At 44.3% G+C, this 22,240-nt stretch overlaps 1 protein-coding gene across 2 annotated transcripts; it reads left to right on the top strand.

Annotated features, from left to right (window-relative positions):
- Positions 1-16,158: 16,158 nt before the first annotated feature.
- On the top strand, positions 16,159-22,240 carry EIF2B2 (eukaryotic translation initiation factor 2B subunit beta). Of its 2 annotated transcripts, none has more exons than XM_011370856.2 (8): positions 16,159-16,403; positions 16,520-16,640; positions 16,792-16,940; positions 17,799-17,962; positions 18,587-18,682; positions 19,288-19,425; positions 20,411-20,477; positions 21,640-22,240. In XM_011370856.2, the coding sequence occupies exons 1-8, from the start codon at positions 16,241-16,243 to the stop codon at positions 21,777-21,779; spliced, it is 1,038 nt and encodes a 345-aa protein (XP_011369158.1). In that variant the 5' UTR covers positions 16,159-16,240; the 3' UTR covers positions 21,780-22,240. The 2 variants fall into 2 exon arrangements, with proteins under 2 accessions (XP_011369158.1, XP_011369157.1); XM_011370855.2 differs by having other exon boundaries at positions 16,161-16,403; positions 21,660-22,240.

The following is a 22,240-nucleotide window of genomic DNA, read 5'->3' as shown; positions in this document are numbered from 1 at the left end:
GTGGGGATGGTGTCAACCCAGAGTTTATGGTTCTCTTTCTTTTGAGAAGTAAACTTTGGAGGAGCAAAACAATAGGTTAATGCTGAGAAATGGCCCATTTAAGTAAACCCACTTTAGATGGAACAAGGAGATACAGGTTTAAAGTACAGCAAGGAAGATTAGGCTAGACCTAAGGAAGGAATGTCCTTCATTGACAAAGACCATAAAATCTCTGTCCACGAATATCCCAACAGGATCTACATCTACCCACAGGGCTGGTGGCGGGGGTTGGAGGCAGGAGACGCCTCCATGACCTTTAGGAGTACTCCCCCCACCTCCACCTACTGTCCTGGCTCTGTGCCCTGCAGCCCTAAGGGGGCCTAGAGGGGCATCTGGGGAGAAAATTAGTCAGGCACACTTTTGTGCACTGCTCCCTAGATCCTTCCCTCCACGCCTCCCACCAGAACTTTCTTATCCTCCATTTCCTGCTGCCTTCCTCTCACCTCCAAGTGGCTGCCCCAGCTTGCCCCCAAAGTGGCTTCCTCACTCCCTGATCACTGCTCTAGAATTTTGGGGGAAAAAAAGCCACAAATTCTCCCAGTAGACCACCCCTAAAGGCCCAGCCCAGCCCCGCCTGGTCCCTGGAGTGCAGCCCTGGGCCTCCTACCCACAGGAGAGGTGCTTAGAGGCCCAAACTGGGAAGGGCCCCCGGCAGGGCAAGGAGGTGGCAGGTCTGCCAGGGCAGTCGTTAGGGAGCTGAGGCCCACCGAGTATGACACGGTGTCAGAAGAGCCCTGGGCCCACCACCTTGGTGCTGGGGGTCCCCTTCTCTGAAGGACTTTGGGGCCCCTGCCTTGCCTTTCACGGTGGCTTCTCTTGCTCCCTAGGGAGTGGCCGTAAGAGAGGACATGCAGAGGTGCTTGGGGTGGATGTGGAGGGAGGGTGGGTGCTCCTCCACACCCTGGGCCCCCCTCCTCCTCCTGGAGCTCCTGTGCCTTCCCTGGGAGGTCTGACCCAGGCGAGCCCGGCGGCGAGGGGAGGAGGCCATTAATCATCGTTATTTATTATTTCTTATGTAACGGGTGTTAGGAAACGTGGGACGTTGTACCAGGCACGACTGGGAATATGTGGAAGATGGTCCCTACCAGTAAGTGCTTCCCATGGGATGACCGGGTGGTCCAGAGTCATCGGGCGACCTGCAGACCAGCCTGGAAAGAGGGGTGCAGGCCAGACTCGGCTCTGGCTGGAGGTGGGTCAGTCCTACTGTGGCTGCCCCTGCTACCCCCGGGAGTCCCGCGGTAGGACGGGAGCTGGGTTTGGGAGTCCCTGCATCACAACAGGCTCTGGCTCCAGGGTGGCCTGGGTCATAGCTGGAGTTGTCACAATATTGACCCAAGAGGAGATAACATCCAAAGGGCTTGGAGTCCCAGTCAGACAAGGAGGGGGATGTCGCCGGAAAAGATCCCCGGCCCCCAAGGGGATCAAACTAAATAGGGCTTTAATAGGTCTCTTCCAGCTCAGATTTCATGGGTAATTGGAAGCAGGTCCTGAGCTGAGCTGAGTGGGCTGGCCCTAGTGGCCTGGCTGAGGCTCTGCCGGGGGATGTTGCCTCCGTGCCACTGCACATGTCCCCCTGCTGCCTCACTGGAGTCCCTTACTCCGCTTCAGAAATGCTGCTGTTTTAACCCCTTCAGGGAAACAAGATGGATAAGTTGGGAGACAAAACACGAAGCAGAGTTAGCTCATAAGGGAAAAAAAGAGAAGCATGTCCTGAGCCAGACATGCGCTAGGCATTCATTCATTCATTCATTCATTCATTCATTCATTCAACAAACCTACATTAACATGCAAAGCTGGCAACAAACCTTTAGAACTCTTACATTTTTAATTACAAAAAAGGCGCATACTTACCGAAATAAAATTCAAGCACTATCAAAGAATATTAAGTAAAAAGTGAAAATAATCCTTCCCCACATCCATCACTCTGTCCATCCTTCACTACTCCCATACTCCAGGGGTAACGTATATCTAAAATTTATTGGATACCCTTCCAGACCGCTCAGTGCATTCTGTGCTAGATCTTGTTTTCATTTAACAATACTTTATTAATATCCTCCTAAGGCAATAAGTAGAGGGTAGATATACCTCACTCACATTTTCAAGATGAGAAAACTGAGGTTCAGAAAGGTTTAATGGCTGTCCCAGGCTGAACGCGCTGCCAGAGTTTCCAGCTTCTTCCCTGGGAGGATAGATATGATGGCACAGAGAGGCTGGAAAAATGTTGAGGAAGAGTTGGGATGGGAGAGAGGGGTGGGATGGGAGAATGAGAAGGGAGCAGCAGGCTGGGGAGGGGGCGCCGGGAGTGCAGTGGTGTCCCTCCTCCAGTGCCCCCCAGGAGCACACGCTGTACTCGTGCCCAGGGTCCTGGGGCCCAGGAGGCCAGGGCTGGTCAGCTGGCTATAGAGGGATTTTCAAACCAAACCTGGCAAAAGGGAGGGAAGGACTGCATTGCTGCCCCCAACGTGCCTGCGGCACACCCTGTTCCTCCCTTGGCTGCCCCCTCCCTAGGCCTCAAGGGACGTTTCTGGCCTAACACCATTGGTGGGTGCTAGCCACTGCCCCGGCTTGCTAATGCTGGCTAGGTGGGCCTGTATTCTCCCTCTAGGGCTACCACCCTACATTCTCCAGCGGCCTCCAGCGGCCTCCAGCGACCTGGCCTCCAGCCTGCCCACCAGCTGAAGAGGGGCACCCCTTATGCAGCCAAAGCCCCGAGCAGCCAGGACTACCTCATACTCACAGAGTTTGGAGCAGCCCCTCAGGGAGGGGACTGAGGGGACAGGGAGGTGGGAGGCCAGCCCAGCCTGTGCCCCAGCCTGAAGTGTAAACAAGACAGGCTCTGAAAAGGTCGTGACCCGGAGGCCTCCATACCAGGCACCTAAATGTCCTCCTCCCTGCCTGGGACCTCCAAGGTAGGTAGCCCAGGAAACTGAAAAAACGTAGAAGATGGGCAGGGAAGAAAATATCCCATGTTCCTTCTGGGCAGACACAGGCACTGTCATCCAGGCACACGCGCTAATGTAGAAAGGGAGAATGCAGCCGAAGTATCACACAGCTGCCCACCGGAGATGGCTTATGGGATGCCATCCATGGACTCAGGGGCATGGACCAGGGGGCCTTTAAAGAGCTCTTCATTCCTGAGACTGACTGGAAAAATGCTCCCAGAAGGACCACCCAGACCTTGGAGGGACTCACAGAATCTCCCACAAGGCACTTGGGCCAAATGGGGAAAAGAACACTGATCTTCTCACTTTGCCAATATCCTTGGCAAAGCTCCTCTGTGCCGGGCACCATGCTGGGCCTTGGAGTACACAGTGCACCTGCAAGGCTCAATTTGTACCAGGCACCACTGGGCATGTGGGAAAGAGGGCCCCTACCGCCGAGAGGGTTCAGTTCCTCCACCTGGGATTGGCTGAGCACTCACTGAGGGACAGCAGAGCGGGCTTTGACCAGACCGAGGCCATACCTAGGACAGAGACTCCTGGCCTGCCCAGATTACAAGGAGCCCGGGAAGGCTGAGGTCTCCTCCCTGCCCCCACCCACCCCACTCCTACAGTCCTGACTCTGGCTGGGGCCCCAGAAAGGAAATCACTACAGAGGATTGAGTGTCAATTCACAAACTAATCGGATCAGTGCAAATAGTTATAGCACATGCTGTTCCCCACGCAAGGGCCCCCTCCCCGCTCTGCAGACCCTGGTGGTTGCCGGCTTGCAGGCCCCGCCCCTGCCTGGCTGTGAAGCCAATTATAGCGCCTTAATCACCACGGTGGCGGCGGCGGCGAGGCGCGTTAACAACTGTCTGCCACCAGGCTCCTTCCTGGGGCTGTCGGGGAGGGATGACCCCTCGCAGCTCTCCTCGAAGGAGCAGGAGCATGAAACTGGATCCCAGCAACACGCTGGTGGCCGCAGTCCAGGGTAACGCCTGGCTCCTTTTACTGCCTGCTGGCTTCTTGTGTGTTTGCCCCAGCTCCCCCTGCCGGGGCGGAGAGCCCACGAGGACAGGCCTGGGGACTGACTGCGCATCCCTGAGCACTAATGTCATTGCTGCCTACAGCTGAGCCTGGGGAGGCGGTGCTCCCTGGCAGCCAGAATAAATTAGGTGCCCGGACATTGAGGTCTGCTAGGCATTTCCTGTGTTGGCTTTGGCTGGTGAGGCCAGGCCAGTGGGCCGCCCTCTTGACCCCAGCGGAGTCAAATAGGCACGTACCAGACTCTAGAGCCCACTGAGTATTGCTCTGCGCCCCACAGGGAATCCTGTTCCGGAAAAAAAGATCACCCCTCCCTGCCTGGGTTTCCACTGAGCTGCCTTCCTTTGCCTTGTAGGGTGCTCTGATGCCTGAGGCCTGGCCAGCCCCCAACCTGGCTCCTCTCAATGCATGTTCCTCAGACTCAGGAATGGAGCCCACGGAATGTGCAGATCTCTGAGCTTCCCAGTGCCCCCTGCATGTGGTGAGGCCCCTCCACATGCAGGCCCCCAAGGCCAGCGTTTAGCAGGGGGCTCTGAGCTCCTCTGATCTCCTGCTCCCATCTGTCTGTGGAATAATTTCTCTAGCCCCAAGGTGTGTCCTTTGCCTGGACCCCAAAGGACCAAGGACAAGGAGGCTGCTCTGGGCATCAGTGGCCAGATTCCAGCTTGGGAACCCATAGGAGCTCCTATTCGCGACCCTGGAAGGGCTGGCTTCACCTGCAGACTTCGGCATTGCTGGCTCCCGTTCCTTAGCCCATGTTTTCTTTGGCTTTGAATCTCTGGGACACCAGATTGTCCAAAACAAGATGACTTTGTGATACTTATTTTCCCAAAGAGCAAAGTCTGTAACACAATCAGGCTCTTTGTGTGCAGCACAGTCCCCCAGTTGCCTCCATCCCTGCCCCAGCCAGGTCCCCTTGGGGCATGAAATACTCATTCCCAGGGGCCAGGGGTCTCTAGCCTAGGATTTGGCAAGGCTGGCAGAGAGTGGAGAGCCAAATCCCACCTCCGTAGACTGTCATTGGTCCACAGCTCTTTCTCTCTCTTCCCAGCTTCAGGGTGCCAGCAGAGCCCCTGTGCAAAGCAGGAAATAAGAATAGAGCATAAACTCTAGAGTAAGAGACACCTGAGTAAGAATCCCAGTTCCACTGCACACCAGCTGTGTGTCTTAAAGTAGATATCGAATGACTGTGAAACTCAGTCATTTTGTCAGTGAAATGTGGACAATAGAGACCTATAACATTGGGTTTGTAAGAGCAGTCAATGGGCCTGGCTTGTAGTAAGCCCTCGATATCAATGTACCATTGATACAGCTATCCCTCTGCATTGATACAGCTATCCCTCTGCAGGCAGTTGGCTGAGCAGTCACTAAGGGGTCTGCAGAGTGGTCCTGAGCCACACTTGAAGTGGAGGCCCTGCACCACTACCCCGCCAGGAGCTTCCTTGCACTCAGCTGGCTCTGCACTGCTATCTTTCTGCGTAGGCTCCAGGCCCAAGCTGGTTCTTTCCTGAGCCACTCTGCCCCATGGCCATCAAGAACTTGCCACTTTGATTGGACAGGCAAGCCTGCCAGGGCACAGCAGCCTCAGGGAACACTTGAGGATGGTGGGGTGCTCTGAATCCCTGATTGTGGAAGTCTGCACCTTTCTCCGGGGAAAGCTAAGGCATAATGCAAACATCCCTGGCTCAGAAATTGTGGTGAAGGAAGGAAAAGGCTCTGGATATCCTATACTGCTCATGAGAAGAGCAATAGGCATCATTTTTCTAGAAAGTTTGGGGTGATATTTATGAAGAGACTGTGGAGTGTTTATCACCTTGAGGAGTAATTCTACTTTTGGTATTCTTCCTTGAGAAATAATCTGAAATGCCAGAAGTCAGGCAGGATTGCAGGAGAGTCCATAAAAATTTCTACAAAGATGTTCTTCTCAGTGTTGTTTATAATAGCAAACAAATAAACAAAAGAAGATAACTTAGTATCCGATAGCAGGAGATTGATTAAGTATGACATACCCATTCACATAAGGAAGTAAAGAGTAAGCATTAAAAATTATGTTTAGGAAAAAAATTTTGATGATGTGGCAACATCTAAGTAAAGAATTCAGATAGCTAACTGCTGACATAGTAAAATTTTAATTATGAGAAAAAAGTTTATGAATGGATAAACAAAATTCCAATATATATATTACATATATATGCACATGTATATAATGGAATATTATTCAGCCTTAAAAAAAATAAATTCTGACACATTACAACACGGATGAACTTTGACGACATTAAGTGAAGTGAAATAAACCAGATAGAAAAGGGCAAATACTGTATGATTCTACTTACATGAGGTACCTGGAGTAGTCAAATTCAAAGAGAAAGAAAGTAGAACTGTGATCGCCAGAGGCCGGGGAGAATGGGGAGTTAGTGTTCAAGGGTACAGAATTTCAGTTTAGGAAGATGAAAAGAATTCTAGAGATGGATGGTAGTGATGGTTGCACAACAATGTGAATGTATTTAATGCTTCTAAACTGTACATTTAAAAATGGTTAAAATGGTAAATTTTACGTTATATATATTTTAATATAATAAAAAAAGAGGTCATAGGGAAACACGTCAAAATCTTCGTAATGAATCCTTCTGAGTAAAGGGATTATGGATGATCTTTTTAGTTTCCAACATTTTGCCCCTGGTAAATGAGATTGTTTTTTGTTTGTTGTTTGTTTTAGGAAGCTTGCTCCAGGATCTCCCAGATGCATGCGGGGGTGGGGGAGGGGAGAGAGGCTCTGTCCAGCTGCAGCTGGAAATGAGGGTGAAACACAGCCTGCTGGGGTGGACTGGCTCAGAGAAGGCTTGGGGTCTCCCCTAAGCTCTCTCTCCTGCTTGCTGGCCTCTCTCTCTGCCTTTCCTTCACACTGTGGTCCCAGCCCAGGGGCCTTTCTGCGGGAACAAGACAGTCACTAGCTTGAAGGGGCTGCCCCAGTCCTAGTGGGAATGTAGGCTCAGGGCTTTCTCAGACGGTCAGTACCCAAGACGCCTTCCCTGCTGCTGCTGCTCCGCCCCAGCCCAGCTGCAAAAACAACAGCCCATACCCAAAGCCCTGTGATTGCAGCCCAGAGTGGAGCCTCAGTGTGCAGTGGAAAGAGTGGAGATGGGGCCTGCCAGCCCTAAACAGACCTAGAGGCAAGGATGCTCTCGGGAGATTGGAGAGTCCCCTCTCGTTCCCCTGGGAAACCTGGCTCTAAGGTGTGCAGAGAAGGGCTTGGGGAGGCCTGGGGAACTGAGGGCCAACTTCGCCAGTGGCCTCCCTGACTCCCTGGGGACTTTGGGGGGTGGGGGCGGAGAAGGGAAGGAAGTCAATCCACTTGGGAACCCGCTGAGCCAAGCCGTGGGCAGGAGGCGGCACCACCGTGGCTCCCAGGCAGGCCAGGGCCAAGGCTTTCCCACGGGTGTGACTGGGCTCTGCGGAGCCATCCACTCCAGACTAGGGCCTGTGAGCCCTGGGTGGTTTCCGTCTTCCCTTTAGCGGATAGAGGCTGGCAGGAGCGATTCAGAACCCAGCAGAGCTCTTTCCTGTCCACCCTCTGGCACCATCAGGTGCATACTGGGCATCCAAGCAAGGCCAGTGCACAGCTCTCAGAAGCCTGCCATTCAGCTTTGTCAGCATCGGCTCTAGTCTCATCACTGGCTCCTTACTCATGAGATAGGGTAGGGACACAGAGCTTATATCACCAAGATCCAGAAGGTCTGGGACTGGTGGAAGCCCGGCCCCTATTTGACCCCTGAAGGCCATTCCTCCCACTCTAACATGAAGGGTATGGATGTTGTGGAGTTAGGAGGCACCGTGTAAGTCTCTGGAGACAGACAAACCTGGCTAGAACCTGAACTCTGACCCACTAGCTGTGTGACACAGCATATCGCTCCACCTCTATGATCTTCAGTTTCCTACACTGTATAATGAAGAAGTTAACATTTACCATGTAGAGTCTGGAAGGTTTAGACGTAATATATATACATTAAGTCTCTGGTACAATATAGGTACTTACTAAGTGGAGGATACTGTGATTCTTATCACTCATGCCCCCAAAAGTGAAATTAGCTGAGATTGGAAAGACCCTTCTGATCTTAGTTCTCAGCTTCTCCCCACCTGCTATGTTCTGCACGATGCAGAGCTCATGCTTGAAAAATCCTCCTTTTTGTTTTCCACTCTGGTCGGGAACCAATTAATCAAACTATCCTCTGAAGTTAGACAATGACTGTCTGTTGTTAGGGAAGTTCCTGGCCACAGGCATCAAACCAGAGATAGAAACTATTCTGGGGAGGTGGGGAGCCAGATGGGAAAGGGTGAGCCTCAGGCTTCTGCGAGCCACCAGCAGCCTCTGTTTGCAAAATAGTCACTGAGTGTCACTTTTGCACCAAGAATTGTGAAAAGCTAGCTGCTCAGGGCACAGGCTTCCCAACTGGGCTGCCCCATCATGCAAGGTCTGTTGCTGTTCTGAATGCTCTCAGGCTAGTAGCTACAGTAACTGATTCATTCTTAAAACAGAGGCATTATGGAAATAAACCTGGCATTATTTGTCTCCGGATTATCTACTCTTCATAATCACAACCAGATCCTTATTAACTACATTAAATCACCTTTTATGGAGATTAAAAAAAAAAATTCCCTTGGTTATGTAATGGGTATCCAGATCTACTGCTTTAAAGATCATACATAGCAGTACGATGTCTCTAAACCTTTGAGATCATGCCCTTTTATCACATGTCACTGTTATCATCTCCACTGACAGACAAGTTGGGAGAGGTAGACATAAGATCTGAACTGAGATCTATATGACTTCCAAACCCAAGCTTTTCAACAGTTTAACACTCAACTACATTGCTACTATAGACTAGAGGATAACCGGCTAGTGGGCCTTGGTCTCCACATTTTTTTTTTTGTAATTATAAACTATTTGTTTTTGTCTACTTATGTGCTTAGCACAATTCTCACTTAGGACGAACCTATCAAGTGTGGAATAAGTGATCTCTTGACCAGAACCAGCCAACCTCATAGAGCCATTTAGAGACCAAAAGAGATAAGGAATATAAAAATCTCTATCTAAAAAGCAAATCCTCTAAGTGTAAAGGATGATACTCTTTATTATTATTGAGTTTCCCCTAGTATAGGGTGTGTTTATCAACATGCAATATGGTGCTCGGTATAAAGTTGCTCAATAAATATGTTACATTTTGAACATGTTGATCTATAAAGAGCAACTGTAAATAAACAATCCTAATAATAATAGGGTAGTATTTTTTTCCTAATCACATGCCCTGATACCATTAACTGTGTCTGTCATTAGGATTTCCCTCCAAATTCCTAGCAATTGACTGTGCTCAGGTGGCAGGGAACTTCAAGAATAGAGACAGATTCCACAAAAAACATAAATCCACATTTAGACCAAGATTAGTTTCCAATCTAGCAGAATCAGTCAAATTATAACAAACTCCTACCTTGGCTAAAAATAGGGTTGGGCTTCCAGGAAGACAAGAGAAGCTTAGTCAAGGCTCTAGCAACTCAAAACGTTAGGCCAAAGGGGAATTTGTTGAGAAGTCCAAGGGCAGGTCTACCTTCAGGCCTGGCTAGATCTAAGGGCCTACATCAGCTCATTTCAAATTAATTTATTTGCTCTTTCTCTCACTCTAGAACTTTGCTCTGTTTGCTTCTCCTTCTCCTGGAGGAGTTACCTGCCTTTCTCTCTCAGACAAGCTTTCTCTATGAGGCAGAAAAGCTGGCCACTCATAGACCCAAGCCAACTTCCTACAGCAGATGATCTAAAGGAGAAAAGCCTGCTTTCTTCTGGGGTCTGTATAGCAAATCACAGGGAAGGATTGAATGGCTTTGTATAACCAATCAGCTTGAAAGTGGGGTTACTGACCCCACTGACTGACCAGACCTGAGTGGTGTGGCATCCCAGTGACAAGGGGCCACTTGGGGCATCAGGAGGCCCTGGGATTGACAGTTTCACCTGAATGCCATGGGATGAGGAGGGGCAATTCCCAAAGGAAAGGGAGTGTGCACACAGACAAAAACAACAGGTGTCCACTACAATAGCACTTGTTCTCAGGTTGCGTAGAGACATGATTTATCCACCAAAACAATCAGAGAAGGATAAAAACAGTAGAACGTTCACATGCCCAAGCATTGAGTCAAAGCCTTTCAGGAAAAGGAAGTGATCTGATGGCCTAAAGGAGATTCTTTAGAACAGGAGGAGAAAGACACAAATATTTTAGTCGGCCTCCCTTCCTCCAGTTGAGAATTATCATTGAAATCACCTCATTCTCCAAATGTTTGAAAACTATGATTTGAAAATTATGTTGATAATAGAATTTTTGAAATTGGAACACTCAGGGAAAATCTGAAAGATATGGTCAACATAATCATGCTCCTGGCTGAGAGAATGAGTCTGATGAAGGATTTCTTATTTTTCTACTTTTTCTTACAAATAACTTTTTTAAAAATTATAAATGGGATGTGTTTATTGTAGAAATTTTGGAAAATAAATAATAGTACATAAATGAAAATAAAAATCACTCTTGTATTTGTTTGGATTAGATGTGACTGCAAGTTTTAGAAACCCCAATATAACTGGCTTAAACAAGACAAGTTCATTTTGCTTACGGCTACATGAAGTGACAATGTCTAGGCTGGTATGGGAGTTTTGCTTTACAGAGGCCTCAGGAGTAAAAGGAGTTCTGCTCCTTCCAGCTCACTGCTCTGCCCTCCCTGCATCCTCAGTGGGGCCTGCATCCTTATCATCTAAGCTGGTGGACAAAGAGAAAGGGATAAAGAAGCCAAGGACCCATGCCAGCTATTTCCTAGGGAAGGTTCTCAGAAGCAGCAACACAACACTTTCACACCATTTCATTGGTAAGAATGTAGTCACATGGCCACATCTACCCACTGGGAAGACTGAGAAATGTCTTTATTCTGGGTGGCTATGTGCCCAGTTAAAACTCTATTACTATAGAATAATGACTTTAGAGGCAATTAGGGGTCTCTGATAAACTTGTAATCCCAATACCTAGAGATAGTGTATATCTCTTGATATATACCATTTATATACACACATATCCACACACTCACCCATATCTAGAGATAGGTATAGATACAGTATATAGATATAGATATCTGTGTTATACTATATGTATATATGTAGATGTATGTATATGTGAGCGTATGGATGTATACATATTTACATATAATACATATGAATAACAAATATATTTAAGTGAAATTGAAATCCTACCAGATATATTATCTTTGCATCCTGCTATTTTGAAAAATTGCAGACTTTGAACAGTGTCTTTTATTTTCTATTTTAGCACTGCTATTTAACAATTATAGCTAGAGCAGTGTAATGTAACGCTTTATAATTTTCTTTTAAATAGATGTTTTTATTTTATAAATCCTGGTTTATGAAGTTTTTAACTATTTATTTTGAAATAATTATAGATCAACAGGAAATTGAAAAGAATGTATACCAAAGTCCCATGCACCCTTCCCTTCACCTCCTCCAAAGGCAACATCTTATACAACTATAGTATGATATCAAAACCAAGATACTGACATTGGTAAAATCCATAGGGCTTACATTTCACCACTCATACATGCACTTGTGTGTGTATAATTGTATCACGTGTAGCCTTGCATAACCATCACCACAATCAAGAGACTCAACTGTATTATTCTTTGTGTCACTACTTTATAGCCATACCCAATCCCATACCCCAACCCATCCCTAACCACTGGCAACTACTAATCTATTCTTTATCTCTATAATTACATTATTTCATTAATGTCACATAAATGGAATTACGTATGTATACTTTTGGTATTGTCATTTTTCACTCAGCATAATTTCCTTGAGGTTCGTCTAAGTTGTTGTACGTATTGACAGTTTAAAAAAATTTTTAATTGTTGAACCATATTCCATGGTACAGATGTACCATAGTTTGTTTAAACATAAACCAATTGGAGGAAATGTGGGTAGTTTCCAGTTTGGGGATATTATAAATGAAGCTGCTATGAACATTCATGTACAAGTTCCTATTTGGACATAAGTGCTCATTTCTCTGGGATAAATGACCAAGAGTGCAATTGCTGGGTTGTATTATAAATCTGTTTTTAGCTTTTAAAGAAACTCAAACTATTTCCCAGAGTGACTATATGCAACCTGATTTTTAACTTAACAATATGTTGTCGACAATTCTCCATATTATTAAGCATTTTCTATGTCATTATTTTTCTAAAACATGATATTCCATTGTATGGCTGTACAATAATTTCCATACCGATTTCCTGATTTTGAATATTTAGAGGTATTTGTTATAAAGAATAAAGTAAAACATATTATTGTGGATAAATCTTTGTGTCTATTTCTGGCTACTTCCTTAGGATAAATTTCTAGACATAGAGGGGCATGCTGGTTTAGAGAGTGTGAATGAACATTTCAAAGTCGTTTGTTATGTTTTCCCAAATTGCCGTACTGAGAGGTGCTTCAATTTACAATCCACAGCAATATATGATATTTGGGCAAAGTTTCTAAAAATACTAATATTGCAACACGAACTGTAAACAGTTGGTATACTTAATACATAAACAGATCTTACAAATCAACCGGAAAAAGATAAACACCCAATATCGACATGCTGCAAGCGACAGAAAACTCCATTCAAAATTATATAATCAATACAGAAATTTATCGTTTTATATAACAAGAAGTCTAAATGTAGGGCAACTTCTGGATTTGCTGATTTCACATGACTTTAATAAAAGACACCACAGTACACAGACTAAAAGTTCAGGCTCTGAAGCTGGACTGCTGGGTTTATATCCCAGCTCTTCCACTTACTGAATACGTGACATTGAGCAAGTTATTTATCTCATTTATGACTCATGTTCTTCTTTTGAAAATGGTTATATTAAGAATACTATCTCATAAGGTTGTTGTAAGGATGAAAAGAGTTAATATATATAAAATACCTATTAAGTGTTGATATTATCAAGTCTAGTTTCTTTCCGTTTTTCCGTTCTGTCATTCTCAGCATGTTAACTTTATCCTCAGTCTTGAGACTCTATGGTATGAGATAACTGCAGTAACTCTAGGCATCAGATCCAAAAAGAAAAAGATAGAAGAGACTAAAGAAATCTCTTTAACATTTCTTGTAATACTGGTTTGGTAGCGAAAAAACTCTAGCTTTTTCTTGTCTGGAGCTCTTTATTTGTCCTCAATTCTAAATGATAGCTTTGCTGAGAAGAGCAATCTTGGTTGTAAGTCCTTGCTTTTCATCACTTTGAAAATTTCATGCCAATTCTTTCTGTCCTGCAAAGTTTCTGTTGAGAAATCAGCTGACAGTCTTATGGGAGCTCCCCTGCTGGCAACTAAATGCTTTTCTCTTGCAGCTTTCAATATTCTCTGACTTTAACCTTTGCCATTTTAATTATGATGTGCCTTGGTGTGGACCTCTTTGGGTTCATCTTGTTTAGGACTCTCTGAGCTTCCTGGGCCTGAATGTCTATTTCTTTTGCCAGATTAGGAAAGTTTTCTGTAATTATTTCTTCAAATAGATTTTCAATTCCTTGCTTTTGGTCTTCTCCCTCTGGTGCAAATGTTATACAAATCCCCTTATTATGCAAATGTTGTTCCAGAGATCCTTTAACTATCCTCATTTTTTTGGATTCTTTTCAAAGGAGGTTATCTTTATGACCTTGGATTAGAAAAGGATTTTTTAAATAAAATACAAAGGCATTAACTATAAAAGACAAAATACCATATTAAAACCAACGATTCTGTTAAGTCATCTCGAAGCAAGTAAAAAAAACAAAAGAAAGTATTTATAAGACAAATAACTGAAAAAAGTTAGTATTCAGAATACATAAAGAACTCCACAATATATTAGAAAAAAAAATTTTTTAAGCCAAAAAAAGTAGGCCAAAGATACATATTTCATAAAGGATAAAAAACACTTGGCCAATAAACATGTGAAAAAAGTGAACAACTTCTTAGTAATCAGGAAAATAAATTAAAATGACAACAAGATAGTCTTGTATATTCATTTGATTCTCCAAAACTAAAATAGTTAATAATGCCAAGTGTTGATAAGAATGTCGATCTGGAACTCTTTAACTCCCTCCAGACAGAGCATACATTGATTTAACCACTTTGGAAGATTAGCACAATTTGTAAAGTTGAACATTCATATAGCCCATGACTCAGCTCTTTCACTGGGTCACATAAGCTGATTCATCTTATGATGTTCCATTACAAGTATGCCAAAATTCACATGAGGATATTTATATTTTATATTACCGCCCCCCCAACTGGAAACAACTCAAACATCTGTTGAAGGAAAATGAATACTTAAACTGTGGTATAGTTACACAATGTAATACTAGGCAGCAGTGAAAATGAGAGAAAACTCATGTACTAGGAAGCATGTAAATTGATGCAATTTTTAAGACATTTTAAACTCAACATGCAGAAAAATTGACAAATATGCCTTTTGGGAGCTATTGCATTTTTAATTTTGGTTTCTAATTATTCATTGTTAGTATAGAGACACATAATTGATTTTTATGTTTTGGCCTTGTATCCTTGCTAAATTCAATTATTTGATTTAGGAGGTTTTTTGATATTTTCTGTTCTTTGGGATTTTCTATGTAAATGATGATGATGATATCTTCTGTGAACAGGGATCGTTTTCTTTCTTTCCAATCTGTACGTTTTTAAAATTTCTTTTTCTTGCCTTATTGCAATGGCTAGGACTTTTGAGTGTTATGTTAAATAAGAATGGTTAGAATAGACACCCTTGCCTGTTCCTGATCTTAGGGAGAAAGCAGTCTTTCACCATAAAGTATGATGTTTGGTGTAGGACTTTGTAGATGCCTTTTATCAAGTTGAAGACATTCCCTTCTATCTTAGTTTTGTGAGTTTTTATTAAATGGCTGAATTTGTCAAATGCTTCTTTTATCAACTGATATGATCATTTGGTTTTACGTTTTAGATTGTTAATATGATTTATTAAATGGATTTTCAGATATTGAAACGGCTTTGCATTCCAGGTTGCTAATTATGTATTTTTTTTTTTTTATGTATTGCTGGATTATTTTGCTAATTTGTTGCAGATTTTTGCATTTGCTGTTCATGAGGGTTACTGTAGTTTTCTTGAACTATCTTTGTCTGATTTTGGTATTGATATATCTTTTCAGAGGGCAATTTGTCAATTGTAACAAGTCTTAAAAATGTGTGTGCCCAAGGATTTCACTTCTAAGAATTTAACTTAAGGAAACCATTGGAGATTCTCATTATGCAGACTTGAGTTCAGACAGACTCTGGATTTAAATATAAACATATCCCTTTACTAACTACTTAAATTCTGCGGCTCTGTTTCCTAATCTGCAAAATGAGGATAAAAGAACCTACCTCATAGAGTTGCATTACATGAGAAAATTCACACACAGTGCCCAACATTTAGTAAGCTTTAAGTAAATGGTATCTCTTGAGATTATACTGCCTAGCCTCTTAAGTCTAAAGTAGAAGGACGTTATCTTTGCTCTCACATTAGTTCTCTTAGAATCTCCTTATTTTGGTGAGTATTCCGTCTCTTCATTCCTGATTCCCCTGTCTTATACTAACTGTGCTAGGCGTTGGGAATGCAAGGGCAAAAAAGATATGGTCCCCGCCCTCAAGAAGCTGAATCTGTTAAGAGAGGCACAAGCGCAAATGAACCAGTAAGATGTAATAAAACAGCATGATAAAGGGGCAGCAGGCCTTGTATGCGCATTCTGAGCGTCTGTGTCAGGAGACTGAGCTGGGCACCAGGAAGGAAAGCGGCCACTTGTCCAGCGTTGCTGCAGGTCTTAGTGGCAGGGAAAAAGACTAGCTGTTCCCATGGCAACGGGACTAGCCACCCTCCGGAGGCCTCGCGACTCACCTCTTCAGCGTCAAATGAGCCAGAAGAGGCCAGTTCCGCTCCTCCTGTCCGAAGGCGCGCAGATTCCTGGTTGAAACTGAACTGGAGCTCCACGTCTCTGATTGGCTCAAGCTTATGGAAGGGACGGGAGGTGGCAGCGAGGGGCGTGGCCTACCAGCTCCAAAACTGGAGTTTTTTCTCTCAGAGCGGAAGCCGACCTTGTCCGCCCCGGAAGTGCAATCCGGGTGGCGTGCAGGTGTGGATTCCGCCGCGAAGGCGGCTTCTTTCGAGATGCCCGGAGCGGCTGCCAAGGGCTCGGAATTGTCCGAGAGGATCGAGAGTTTCGTGGAGGCCCTGAAGCGGGGCGGCGGGCGGCGCAGCTCCGAGGACATGGCCCGGGAGACCCTGGGGCTGCTGCGCTGGATCATCACGGACCACTGCTGGAGCAACGCAGGTAAGGCAGGCCTAGCGCCTTCGTGTCCCTCGCCACTTTCTACTCGCGATCCCCAGGCGGAAAGTCGCCCAGGCCCCACCGTGCGTTTACTCTGCTCATTCTCTTTTGGACTGCAGGGGAGCTGATGGAATTGATCCGCAGAGAGGGCCGAAGGATGACGGCTGCGCAGCCCTCAGAGACCACCGTGGGCAACATGGTGCGGAGAGTGCTCAGGATCATCCGGGAGGAGTATGGCAGGTCAGGCCATGTCCTGGGTTCCGGTTTGGACGGGGTGATGCTTTTTGCATGAGCCCCTCGCCTCGCTTGGAGCCTTTATTGGAGCTGAACAGGTTTTGTTAGTTATATCATCACACCTCCTTACGACCTCTCTGGATCTTGTCACCTCCAGACTCCACGGTCGCAGCGACGAGAGCGACCAGCAGGAGTCCCTGCACAAACTCTTGACATCCGGAGGCCTGAACGAGGATTTCAGCTCCTATTATGCCCAACTCCAGTCCAGTATCATTGAGGCAATTAATGAGCTGCTTGTGGAACTGGGTAAGAGTTCTGATCCCTAGGTGGATAGGACAGATTACAAAAAAATGAGAGAACAACAGAAGACCCTGGAAGTTGTTCATCAACAGAGGCAGGAGATAACCAGTACTCTTGGTTCTCAAGAGGTTTGTCCTCCATCCTGATTCGGAAGGTGGGAGGACTAAGATAACCTCTACATTTCCTTACAGACCAACCTTTTATCGATTCACTATGGCAGGGACTCCTTTAGGACAGAGCTTTATTTTCATTTTTAAAATAAACTCTCTAAAACTATGGTTAATAGACCCTCATTCACTAAACTTTCTCTTGAATTTTTATACACACACACACACCATCCCTGTTGTCTTTGTGACCCAGAAGACCTGCAGATACTCATTTCAATCAGAGTTCTCCAGGGGAAGAAGAAACTGGGTCTGTCAGTGCACTGAGGTGCTGTTTCCAAATTCCTTCCCTCTTTGTCTTCTGTGACCTTCCTCTCAGGTGGAGGTGTTGGGGCCACCTTTTAGAGGAGTTTTTTTGGGGGGTGGGGTTGGTGAGGGGAGCTCTGTTTACACCACTCTTAACGCTTTAGGATTTTCTAAATTGGACCATTTCTTGCCTGAAGTCATTGTCTTCAAAATCAGTTGTAAAGGAGCTGATGTCATGGCAAGGTGAGAACTTGGGACGTAGACGATCCCAGAGGAGCAGAGCTTTTTAAGAAAATGTGGCATTTCACATTCAGTTCGTTAGCCGTGTTACCAGGATCTGAAAGGTGGGCATTCTGTGTGACAGGCACACCTTCCCTTTTGCACTCTGTAATATCTGTCATGATGTGACATGGCGTTTTCATATTTTCCTTGTAAAATATGACTATTGTTGCAGAAGGGACAACGGAGAACATTGCAGCTCAGGCTCTAGAGCACATCCACTCCAATGAGGTGATCATGACCATTGGCTTCTCCCGAACAGTAGAGGCCTTCCTCAGAGAAGCTGCCCGGGAGAGGAAATTCCATGTCATTGTGGCAGAGTGTGCTCCTTTCTGTCAGGTAGGAGAACTGCTGGAGTTGCTAAGAAAAAAAAAGGAGAGTGAATAAAGAAGTGATAGATGAGCTCTGTGCTAACTTCGAATTGATAAGCAAGACATTGAGAAGATAAAGTAAAACATTAAGAGAATTTTCAGGTAGTTCATCCTGTGAACATTCTTAAATATTGGTTTAAGAAATTTGGGTGAACAGCTGGGTCCAAGAAAAGATAAACATTCATTCTTTGAGGAATCAAAATAAGGTAAATTGTCATGGGGATAACATGTTTTGTCTGACCTCACACAATCCCTAGGTAAATAATAGGTCTCAAAAAAGGAAATACACAAGGATGAGCCAGGAGCTAGCTATCTTGTCAGCTACGTCTCATTATGCAAGCAAGTAGTATTTCCAGTTTTATGGCTGCTCTAGTGCTACTGTGGAGTATTAAACATTTATTAGCTTCCCCTGGGCTTTCTTGCAGCTTACCAGAGAATACCTATTACAGACAGAAAATTGAATTAGTTATGTGTTGAAAATTGTGTGTCAGATATGCCCAGTATCGCAGAATTCCCCAGATACATTTACATTTGAGAACTCTTTCACTATCTCTCACTCTGTCCCAGCATCAGCCTTTCTTTCCTGTTGCAGGGTCATGAAATGGCAGTCAATTTGTCCAAAGCAGGTATTGAGACAACTGTCATGACTGATGCTGCCATTTTTGCTGTTATGTCAAGAGTCAACAAGGTGAGTGTATTTGGAGTTATGTTGCATTCATAAAGATTATACTTCTAAAATGTTGATTTTTCTTACTCTCGCCTATAATATCCATGAGAAGAGTTTCTAGCACCCTTTGAAAGTACATACTTGGGCCTTTTTAATCTATTAACTGAATTTCTTTTCCTTTTGTCTGTATCATTGTTCTTCATTTGGAGTAGCCTCTTTTTAGTTAAGGCATTGGAAGAATGAAATAAGCTAAACATGTCAGCTGCTAGGGATCTGGTAGAGGGCTCCCCCTTTATGCTCAGAGGTTGGTACTGAATGGTTAGTGGTGGATAGAGAATGAGAAAGGTTCCCCATATCTTGGGAGGTGTGGCATATAGATTTCTAGAAGACAGGGCTAAACACAGTAGATATCGCAGTTTCCTATCCTGTACTACATTCATTCTTTCCTTAGGAACCCACTTTGAAACTAGAACTTGTGGTCCTAAGCCTATAATCCCTTTCCCCCTACTGCTGTGTGACTACTCAGAATGTCAAAGCTCAGGCCTGAGCATTCAGGCTGTTGTACCCAATGGCCCTTTTAAGACTCTGTCCCCAGGATGGCTCACATTTTTCTTCCTGTCCCAAAGGTGATCATTGGCACAAAGACCATTCTGGCCAATGGTGCCCTGAGAGCTGTGACAGGAACTCACACTCTAGCATTGGCAGCGAAACACCATTCCACCCCACTCATCGTCTGTGCTCCTATGTTCAAGCTTTCCCCACAGGTATGTGTGTCTATCTCTAAACAACAGAGAGAAGGAAACCAAAGTAGGCTTGATCTCTGGGCCTTCACCTACTCACTCTGGAACTTTTCTTTATCTTCATTTACTCAATGGATTAGATCCAGTGGAGGCTGGAAAAGCCACAGAAGTCTTGATCCAAGAAAAATATTGATATTTATAATCTGTCAGCTTTAAGCAGTCCAGATTGTAAGGTCAGGACAATACATAGTTGGGAGAGGCCCTTCGTTTACATGGCTTCCACTCTTCGTGACCCTGAGCATTTCTGAAAATGCCAAGCAAGTTAAAACTAGGAACATAAAAATTGTTTTGTCATTGTTCCAGCATCTGTCCTCTGTAGCCTACACATAAGCAGTTACTAAGTGAAGAGTCATTTTATTAGTGATAGAAGCTATTTGCTTTGGAATCATCTAGGTCTTTTTTTAAATTGAGTATAATTCACATAACATACAATTAACCATTTTAAAATGTTTAGTGGCATTTACATTCACAGCGTTGTGCAACTATTACTTTCTAGTTTCAAAATTTTCATCATCCCAGAAAAATACTCTGTACCCATTAAGTTAAGTAATCACTCCCTCTTCCCCCATCTCCTAGTAATCACTAATCTGTTTTCCATCCCTATGGGTCTGCTCATTTTGGGTATTTCATGTAAAAGGAATACAACATGTACGCTTTTGTTCATGACCTCTTTCACTTAGCATTTTGTTTTCGAGGTTCATCTGCATTATTGCACAATGCTTTCTTTTTTATGTCTGAATTCCACTGTATAGGTATACCACAATGCATCTATTTATCTGTTGATAGGCATTTGGGTTATTTCTACCTTTCGACTTTTATGAATGCTGCTGCTGTAAGCATATATGTGCATGTTTCTGTGTGGACATATGTTTTTTATTTCTCTTGGGTATATTTCTGGAAATATAATTGTTGGGTCTCTTTTTTTTCCAATTTTTTTTTTCTTTTCCAGTTCCCCAATGAAGAAGATTCATTTCACAAGTTTGTGGCTCCTGAAGAAGTCCTGCCCTTCACAGAAGGTACAGAAGAGTGTGTGTGTGCATGTACGAGTGTGTGTTTTTGTCTTTTTGTTTTGTTTTGGTGGTTGGTGGGATCGAATGCTGCCAGGTTGTAGTTTTAATAGTACTTTTGTGGGCATTGCTCTCTTTAGCAGCTTAGAGTGCCTGGAGACCTGCTGTAGTTCAGGTTCACTTTGTTCTGAAACTAATATATTTTAGCTGAGTTATTGGGGCCATGGTGGGTTGGATCACCCAGCATTGACTGGGTTTAGCTTTGCACGTTGTTTGAGACACAGGCAACAATCCAGTGAGAAAATGTCCTTGTTTTCAGTTGCTGTAGGGAGTCATTTTGGTGATATGGCTGCCAAAGGAAGCAGGCTCTGAAATGTTCCTACTTATAAAACTTACCTGTAACCTGCATACCTTTGGGTTCTTTTCTCTGACTTCTAAAAGGCAGCAGAGCTTCATGATTAGTTTAATATGGCCTTAAACACTGTCTGGGAGCAAAGCGTAGTATTTGGGCTGCTAATTCTTCTTGGAAGTAAAATAAGTTCATTCATTCATTTAAACATTCATTCTGTTAGAAATATTTCTATCTGTTGAGCACCCACTGTGTACCCAGCACTATTGTAGTGACCAGTGTGGCTAGGCCCTGCTCCCACGGAGCTTACATTCCGTTGCAGAAGATGGACAAGAACATGTCAGGTCATTAGATGTTTTAGGAAAAAAGACAAATGAGGACAATGAGATGGAAAATGGCTAGTTTGGGGAAAGGTCTTGATGAGATGGTATTTCACTTGAGTTCTAAATGAATAGAGCCCACCACGAGTCTAAAACAGAAGATGAACGAGTTTTCTAGGCGTTGGTGCCAAGGGCCAGTTGGAAAAAGATGGCCGTATGGCTGGAGACTAATGAGCAAGGGAGAGAATGGTATGAATTGTAATTAGTGCAGTGCGGTGGGGAAGGGCCAGATCTTGAAAGATGTTGGTCAAGTTTGAATTCTGTTCTAAGGGCAATGGAAAGGCATTGGAGATTTTTAAGTAGGGAGTATCACGATCTGAAGTCATCTCTTCTGGTTTGCATTTTGCTGCAGCTTCCCTTCCCTGAGGTAGCAAGTATGCCTGCATTATTGAGCCTATATACTACTTAATTATTAGAGCAGGATTGTTAGTTTTATCTTTAGCACCTATGATTGCCTTTCAGGAGACATTCTGGAGAAGGTCAGCGTTCATTGCCCTGTGTTTGACTACGTCCCCCCAGAGCTCATTACCCTCTTTATCTCCAACATTGGTGGGAATGCACCTTCCTACATCTACCGCCTGATGAGTGAACTCTACCATCCTGATGATCATATCCTATGACACCAGTCATCCTAAGTAGAAGCTGCTTAGACGAACCCAGAATGGAGAGGAGACTTCAGTGCCACTGCCGAATGCACCTTCCACGTAATGGGGGAGTGAACTGGAGTCAGCCTAAAAAAATCCGTTTCCTGCCTTTTTAATCATCCCATAACAAGGACATATCTGGGACTGGTTTTTTGTTTTTTTGTTTGTTTGTTTTGTTTTTTTGCCTTTCATGTCTTAACAGAGTAGCAGGGCTTGACCTATTCATTCTGGACCTTCTTGGTGACCTAGAGCATTTGTTTCGGGAACTTAAACTTTCTGGTTCAGTGGTGTGTTAAACATAACAATGAATAAGCTTGCTAGGATACATGTTTTTGCTCAGAAATGTCTACCATACCTTTTCATAGGTTGTGCCAATTAAAGCTACTTGAAGGTTCCTGA

The sequence above is a fragment of the Pteropus vampyrus genome, unplaced genomic scaffold, assembly GCF_000151845.1.
Source record: "Pteropus vampyrus isolate Shadow unplaced genomic scaffold, Pvam_2.0 Scaffold177, whole genome shotgun sequence".
NCBI classification, from domain to species: domain Eukaryota; kingdom Metazoa; phylum Chordata; class Mammalia; order Chiroptera; family Pteropodidae; genus Pteropus; species Pteropus vampyrus.
Note: the sequence above shows the minus strand (reverse complement) of the source record. Positions and strands in the feature narration are given on the sequence as shown.

Excerpts from the sequence above, each read along its gene's own strand:
- EIF2B2 (XM_011370855.2), top strand. The coding sequence starts at position 16,241 with ATGCCCGGAGCGGCTGCCAAGGGCTCGGAATTGTCCGAGAGGATCGAG. Across the intron at positions 18,683-19,287 it reads TTATGTCAAGAGTCAACAAG|GTGATCATTGGCACAAAGAC; the intron begins GTGAGTGTATTT and ends CCTGTCCCAAAG. Across the intron at positions 20,478-21,659 it reads AGTCCTGCCCTTCACAGAAG|GAGACATTCTGGAGAAGGTC; the intron begins GTACAGAAGAGT and ends ATTGCCTTTCAG.